Source organism: Otolemur garnettii, unplaced genomic scaffold (assembly GCF_000181295.1).
Source record: "Otolemur garnettii isolate 467f Iridium unplaced genomic scaffold, OtoGar3 scaffold00058, whole genome shotgun sequence".
Classification (NCBI taxonomy): Eukaryota; Metazoa; Chordata; class Mammalia; order Primates; family Galagidae; genus Otolemur; species Otolemur garnettii.
This window is the reverse complement of record NW_003852453.1, coordinates 10,609,366-10,617,534: the sequence shown is the minus strand read 5'-3', so window position 1 is coordinate 10,617,534 and position 8,169 is coordinate 10,609,366. Positions and strand designations below refer to the sequence as shown.

General features: G+C 50.6%; 1 protein-coding gene across 1 annotated transcript in view; it reads right to left on the bottom strand.

Moving 5' to 3' along the window:
* The window catches only part of NDRG4 (NDRG family member 4), a 43,412-nt gene that overhangs the window by 16,695 nt on the left and 18,548 nt on the right, over positions 1-8,169 (bottom strand). Inside the window, exon 2 of the mRNA XM_023514781.1 lies at positions 3,977-4,071. Coding sequence (XP_023370549.1) covers positions 3,977-4,071 — 95 coding nt within the window. The remainder of the gene's footprint in view (positions 1-3,976; positions 4,072-8,169) is intronic.

Here is an 8,169-nt window from a genome sequence, read left to right as displayed (position 1 = left end):
AGCTGTCATTGTTGTTTGGTGGGCCTGGGCTGGATTCGAACCCGACACCTTGGGTGTACGTAGCTGGCGCCTTAGCCACTTGAGCCACAGGCACTGAGCCAAACCTCAGTGTTTTAAAGGAGTAAATGAGAAGCGTGGTGTTGCCCATGGCTGTGTTGTCTTCCTGCCCTGGACCCTGTATGCTACAGGTCCTCCTACGGAATAACTATGTGGATACATGAGTCCATCAAGTTAGAAACAGGTGTTGATGGAGGATAACAAGAGAAGGGTGTGGGCTACAATGTACAAGAAGGGGAACAACCCCAAGTCACAGGAGTGGGAAGGAGATCAGTAGTATTTCTGATGTTTCTTTTTTCAAAATAAGGAAAAGTTCAGCCACCTGCAGTCTGGCAGGTGGAGACAACCTGAGAACCCTAGGGGTTCTAGAGGAAAAGTGGGGGAACCTGAGAATCCACACCCATAGAGGAAAACCAGGCTTTGAGTCACAGGGAAGGCAGGCTGCCCTCACCCAGTCCTCTCTACCAGTCCATCCCAGGCCTATGTGGCTCTGCATGGCATAGGGAGGGGAAAGGTGGCCACTCCTGGAACCTCCGAGGAAGGGGACAGGGCTGGGGGCTACTTATTGGTGAATCCTCTCACTCAAATAAACACCTTGCACAAGAAGGGCTGGGGAAGTAGATGGGGGATGTTTAAAAATTTAGTTTTTCAATTTTTCAATATTTTTTTTAGAGACAGGGTCTTCTGTGTCGCCCAAGCAGGAGTACAGTGGCATAGCTCACTGTAACCTACCCCAGCCTCCTAAAGCAGCTGGGATTACAGGTAAGCACCAGCACACCTGGCTAATTTTTTTCTTAATTGTTTTTTAGAAGTGAGGGTCTCGGCTCGGCGCCTGTGGCTCAAGTGGCTAAGGCACCAGCCACATACACCCAAGGTGGCGGGTTCAAATCCAGCCCGGGCCCGCCAAACAACAATGACGGCTGCAACCAAAAAATAGCCGGGCGTTGTGGCGGGCGCCTGTGGTCCTAGCTACTTGGGAGGCTGAGGTAGGAGACTCGCTTGAGCCCAGGAGATGGAGGTTGCTGTGAGCTATGATGCCACAGGGGGGACAGCTTGAGGTTTCTGTCTCAAAAACAAACAAACAAAAAGAAGTGAGGGTCACATTATGTTGCCTAGATTGGTCTCAAACTCCAGACCTCAAGTGACCCTTTAGCCTCAGTCTCCTAAAGCACGGGAATTACAGATGTGAGCCACCCCACTCAGCTGTGGGAGATTATTGTACTTGAGATTTTAAGAGGGCAATTACCTCAGAGAAGAAGGGAGGAGGCAGTTTCAATAGAAACAAAATCTGACAAAAAGGATGAGGCAGATAATAACAGGGTGTGCTGTGTGCTCTTAGGGTGTTGGGGGGCCCAGGAGACAAAGGGTGTGGGAGGGCCAGGACCAAAAAGTCGAGAAACAGTGGGAATAACATGAGCCGTTTCAGAGGTCTGGGAGGTCCTGTGGGAACTGAGTGAGCACCTGGAGGACAAGAGGTGGGAGAGAGGCCAGCTGTGACGAGGTGGACAGGCCCAGGAGTGCTGAGTGGGAGGCTGGGGTAGGGGCGCAGGCCGGGGGCAGGACGATCAGTGATTTTCCCAGAGACACACCAGGCAGCCTCCAGTGAGGGGTGGGAGGGATGTGGGTAAACGCACAGAAGTATTCACTCCTCCCACACTCAAAAGAATTCACACCTGGCAAATTGCAGCTCTAAAAAGTGAAAAGGGCGGGCACTTCCACACTCCGCAGTTGGAAAAGGAGAGTCTGTCTGTGAGAATCACAGCCCGAGGCAGAGCCAGAACAGCTCTCCAAGGCAGAAAGAGAGGGACAAGACTGCACGGAGCATCACACTGGGGGAACCAAGGAAGTTGTTTGGGGCTTTTAGTGCACCTTTGGAAAAAGCAGATACTTCCAGGCCCCAGAGCACAGGGCGTGTGGTGTTTCCACAGGAGTGGTAGGGACATTTGGTGGCAAACTCTGGCCCTGGTGGTGGGTGGGACGAAGTGAGACACGAACTGCAGCACAGCCAGGTGCCCAGGGGGAAGCAGGAGAAGGCCGGAGTGTGCTCAGCATCAGGTGAGGGAGAGTGGCAAGGGACAGGGCCAGCTGGGCAGAGAAGGGCGCAGGGCATCTCTTGAGTGCCCTGCTGAGGTGGGGGTGGATGAAGCATGGGACTGGTCAGGCCAAGATGCCCTCAGCTCTGCACACATGCTGGGGGTCCAATCTAGGTGATAGAGGCACCCCCCATATAGGCAGGCAGCATCTCCATGCTGCTGCCCTGAAACCTGAATATTCCAACACTTGTTATAGGATCCAGGGGCCCCTGCGAGCCACCATCTGCCCTCCCAAAACCTCTCAAGAAATCTTTGCTCACATGCCTCAAAAAATCACAATCTGTGGCTTCCACCCGAGCCACATCTTTAGTGAGTGCCTACTGTATGCAAGGCTAAATGCTGGGTACTGAGGAGACATGGGAGCACAAAACCAACCAGATCTCTGCTCCAGGAGCTGGTGTGGCAGGGTCGACAGTGGTACATTATTCTCAAGGGCACATTGGGATGTCAATATCAGACCTAGTGGTCTCAGAAGGGCTCTCTGAGGAGGGGGTATCTGAGCAGAGGCCTGAATAAAACAAGGAATTGGCCCTGCAGATTTCTGGGGTAGCATATCCCAGGCAGTGGGGACAGGGAAATAGGATCAGCATGTTCGAGGAGGACTGGGAGGAGTGAGTTGGGGGAAAGCCTGGGAAATTGGGGTAGACCACATCCTGGGCCCCATCTCTGAGTAAATGGCACCCACTGAGGCTCCTTAAGCAGAGAAGTGGCATGATGCATTTTAAAAGAATTGTATGGAGCAAAAACAGATGCAAAAAGCCTCGGCAGGGGGCCCCTACAGGCATCCTGGCAAGAGATGACGAGGCTTTGGACCCAACAGTCAGTGATGTGCAGCCCACCAGCCCCATCCTGACAGTCGCCCTCAGATAATCCATGTCCTATCAGTCTTATCCATGTCCTATCTGTTTTAAAGACAAAACGGTACCTTCTCAGGGAAGGACTGAGACCTCATGGGGCTGGAGCCCTGGCTGGCCACTCTCTGGCCCAGTATTTGCTACTGTTGGGCTCACCTTGGGGTGGGAAGCTGGGGAGGTGATGCAGAAAACAGTGCTGAAGATTTGGGGGGCTGGACTCCTGGCCTCCTCATCTTTAAATTGGGGACCTCCCCTAGCTCTGATGATGCATAATCCAATGAGCAGAGGACAGGACCCATACTTGTCCTGGCACAGTGATTTGTCATACCCACCAGTACAATGACACAGATAGGAAAAAAGAAGGTGGATGGGGTATCACCACTAGCGTGTGGGGGCATAAATCACTTTGGCACCTTATGCCTGGTTCCCCAGACAGAGACTTTTGGACATATCACAATCTCTGAGCACCTCCATCCCACCACCTCTGGCAGCACTGTTGGTAAACTCCGTCCTCATACCTCAGAGGAAAAAGGGCAAAGGCGGCTACAGATGAAGAAAGGTCCCCGCAGACTGGGGAGGCACCCCGCCCTCCTGGAGGCGGCATTACTCATTGGTAGCCCCACGGAGCTCGTGGCTGTCCAGAACCAGGGATTTTGTATCACCTCATTCCCCACCAGCACTGTGACTTTGGACAAATGGGCTTGCCTTTCTGTGCCTTGGTTTTCTCATCATTAAAATGGGGATAACTGTTCCGCAGCAACTCCAACCTCAAGAACAGCTAAAATCACATTAAAGCTGGCTAGGTCTTAGTCATGAGGGCACTCAGGCTGCCCAAGGCACTCTCCCAAGGCGGAGAGAGCGGTGCCCACCCCAAGACGGGTCAGCTCCACCATCCTCCAGGCTGCAGGGAAGGCGCGGGTTTTCCCTCTTGGCCACGAGGTGGCGCGCTTGACACTCGAACGGGCGACTCACCAGCTCGGTCACATCCTGGCCCCGGAGCAGCGGCTTCTCTTCGGGGAATCTCAGCTCTTGCAGCCCGGCCATGGTCACGTCGTGAAGCAGGAGGCCTAGAGAGGGAGGGCGAGGTTGAGGCCTGCTGCGGCGGGGACAACCCTGGCTCTGTTTTCTGACTGTCCCCAAGCAGAGAAGGACAGTGCAAAACAGGGCTGGGCGGCAGCTCTGGGGACCTCGCCAACCAGCGAAAGCCCCTTAGCTCGCAAGGCCCACAGCCTGTTTGGCTCAGGGTATGTCACTGTAGTATTTGCTTTAAAAAGTTAAAACTTGTTTCAAAAAAAGAAAAGAAAAAAGCAACATATGATGATCCCTACAACAATTACAGGTAAAATTCTGCATTTATTGAGAAACAGGTGGGGGAGAGTCAGGAGGCCAAACTCAGGCTGAGAAGCAGACAGAATTCTCCTGTGGAAACCCCTGGTGTCAAGAGTGGACAGTGAAGTTCTGGAGGACACAGCAGCCAGACAGGAACAGAGCCAGCGCTCTCCCTCAGGCCTGAAGAAAAAGCCTGCCCGAGGATGTCCCAGGGAAAGAGAGAAGGGACAGCCCTGGCAGAGTGATGTTTTAGGAGTGAGCACCCGTTATGCGCAGCCACCAGCTCAAGAGGGAAGGTCCCAGGCCCTAATTGCTGGGTGTTCCTGGGGGACCCAGGGGCCCCTGAACCTCATTCACACATATACATGCAGGTGTGTGTATGTAGGAACCAGCAGCGGGGGAAAGAAGACAGAAGATTCCAGGACCCCACAATTCCTCTAGGACTGGCATCACCATTTATTGCTTGGATTTCAGTATGGCACAGATCAGAATGCACCAAGAGAAAAGGTAGCCAAGACCATGATCTAGAAATTCATACAAATTAAAACTTTTTTTTTTTTTTTTTTGCCAATGGAACTGGCAAAGTTTGCAGAGATAGCAGATGCACTGAAACTGGCCCTTTTTTATATTGCTTGTGGTTGTATAAATGGGTATATCTTTCTGGAAAGAAGATGTGAAAATAAATTAAAATTATCTAAAAGGTTCATACTCCTGGATTCAGCAATCCCTTCCCTTGGAGCAATTTCCTAAGGAAACCAAAGAGGACAAAGTATGGTTTTTTATCTGTTAAGAATGCTCACCACAGTGCCATTATATTAGAGAAAACCAGAAAGGAAGTCCAGCATTGGGGCACTAGATAAATTATGGGTCAATAAATAGTAAAAGATATTTAATACAGTGGGGAAATTCTTGTGTTATAATAAAAAAGCAGTTCCAGAAAAAATATGCGGTATTATTCCATGTCTAAAAGATACAAGTAGTGCTATAAAAAAGCTTGCAAGGCTGCACATCAGGAAGTGAACAGGCATTATCCCTGGGTGGGAGACCGAAAACTGGAGTCTACAATCTGGAATCAGGAAAAACTTTTTAAAAAAGTTATCTAGTTGAAGAATGGTAATAATGCCTTGTTCTTGCAAAGCACTTCAAAGCTCACCAAATGCTTTCTTGTGCTATTTTGTTTCATCCTGATAGGAAGTGAGATGTGGAGATGAAGACTAAATAAAGGAGTTCAATTACTTGCCCAGATAGGGCCAGGACTGGACTCCGAGTCCAGTGCTCAGTATGCATTCTATAACACCACGGCCACCTGACCTGGAAGGATGGACTTCTGGTTCCTTCCTCCCACCCTTTCCAACTCTATTTCTAGTCTTTCTTATGAGTAAAGCCCCGTGCCCCCCCCCAGCCCCTGCCCACCTCTCTGGCTTCTCCCTATGACAGGCCCACTGATTGAAGCTGACACAAGAACACAGGACCTTTTTGTGGGAGGGCTGCTGTTGTGAGATGCTATGGACCTTCTCTAGATTCCCTTCCCTAGGAATGGGAAGCAGGAAGTATCAGCCTTCCAGATGGTTACAAAGATGAAGACCATGTCTTGTGAATGTGTGGGGGTCCCCACTGGAGTCTGGCTTAGGATTTATTTGCACGTGTTTGGGCTGGGCTTGGAGCTGCTGGCCACACAGGCCCCTGGAAGCCTAAACGAGAGCTGTGGAGCTTCCTGGGAGAACCCTCGTCCTACGCACCAGGAGGCCAGGTGGGGAGGCACCTGTCTGCCTGGGCACTGGTCCCTGCACGCCTGCAGCTGAGCCTTAGCAGAGCTCTCAGGTTCCCAGTGGTTTCCGAGGAAACTAGCTAACACAATGCAGATGGGCTGTATTTTTAGAAAGGCATCCTCTCTGCTCTCTCTCTCCCTTTCCCCTTCCATCCTTTCTGATGTGTGCACACTCGCCCATCCATCCAGTGGGGAGCTGAAGGAAGGGCCCTTCCCCTTGGAAAACTCCTCCCCCAATACAATATTAGCCATCTGCCTCCCTGAACACCCATCTCAATTAAGCCCCTTAGTAGCACTGGGGTGTCCCTGCCCTCCCCCAGACCTGTTATGAAAGTACCCTGGAGACCATTCTCCCCAAGGACAATGCTATTAAAAGGGTTAAGAGTGGGCAGTGGGCAGTACAGAGACAGATGGCCTGTGACAGAGGGGGTGGCAGGGAAAGGGGCAGAGAGAGACCTTATAATCCAGAGAACTGGGACTGTCTCAGCCCAAGGAAAATGGACTGTTGGGGAGCTGTGGGGCACCAGGACAAAGAGGCCAGAGCAGACCTCCCCACAGGGTTAGAAGAAAATGAGAATCCTATCAGCCTTCTAGGTCGGCAAGGTTAAGTAGCATGGGGGGCTTGGAGGTGGGGTCTGTGAAGTGGTCAAAGACAGCTCTATTCTACCATTTCCCCCCTTTGATCTTTATTCTCTAAAGAGAACAAGGAACTGTAAACAACAACAAATGGTCCTGGGATGAATCCCAGCCCTTCTGCTTATCAGTGGTGAGGCTGGGAGTCACTGAAACCATGGCCAATATTTCTTCTTTCCCACTTGCCAGTGCCTACCTTTATTTTGGAAAATCACTAAAAGGCCAATTTATTTGCAAAATAGGAACATTAGCCCTCCTCTGTCCACCTCAGAAAGGTTTGAAGAGCAAGAGACATTAAAATGCCTTCATTGGTTTTGTTTTGAGACAGTCTTACTCTGTGCTCTGGGTACAGTGCTGTGGTGTCATCATAGCCTACAGCAACCTCAAGACTCCTGGGTTCAAGAGCTCTTTCTGCCTCACCCTTCCGAGTAGTTGTGACTACAGTTACCCATCATGACGTGCCTGGCTAATTTTTCTATTTTTATAGAGATGGGATCTCCCTCTTGTTTAGGCTGGTCTCTAACTCCTCCTGCCTCAGCCTCCCAGAGAGCTAGGATTACAGGTGTGAACCACCACAGCTGGCTTAAGAATGCCTTTTAAATGGAAGATTTTTGTACATACAAGATTTTTGAACGGGATGAAATGAACTTGGCACAGGGGATCAAGGTCTTCCTTGCCTTTCCCTGACTACTTGTAGGGCTACTTGGAGATTCTTTTCCTATTAGAGGAAAGATCCACACCTACTGGCAGAGAAGCTCAGCTGATGTACACAGGAAAGAGATGGTAAAGGAATAAGGGAGAGGAAGCATAGCCCCCTGGCTGGGGGACAGGCCCCTCAAGGGGAAAAGAGCACTGGGAAGTGTTGAAAGGGGCTCCTGAGCTGTGTTTATGTGGGTGGATTCGTTAAGAGGAATTATGTTTCATTTTGGTGATTTGGGCTTTTAAAAATGTGATTCCTTGCTGACACCTCAACCATGTGAACCCTCAGATTTATTAGGGTTAAAAATAGAAGCAGTGACTGTGGTCACTCCTGAAACTGTTCAATGAATGTTTAAATTCACCAGTCACAGTTACACATCCTACAGAACAAAGCAATTGTTGAACGGAAAGGAGTCAGACAGTGGCAGGGGCTGGTAGAGGATGTCTGGAAATGCACTGGGCATTTCTGGTGGTCTCTGGAGGCTCCTACCAATATTTAGTGCCCAGGGGCCACAGGCAAGAAGGCCCATGTGATTCAGGGACAGTGCTGCACAACCAAGGATCACTCCCCACTCTAAAATACCTGCAGCTATTCCACTGAGAACCCTAGAAATGAAGGAGAGGCGAGACAGAAATAGAGGCAAGTTAGTGTACTTGGGAGAAGCTGTGCAGAGGCGAGTCAAGTTAGTGTACTTGGGAGAAGCTGTGCAGAGGCGAGTCAAGTTAGTGTACTTGG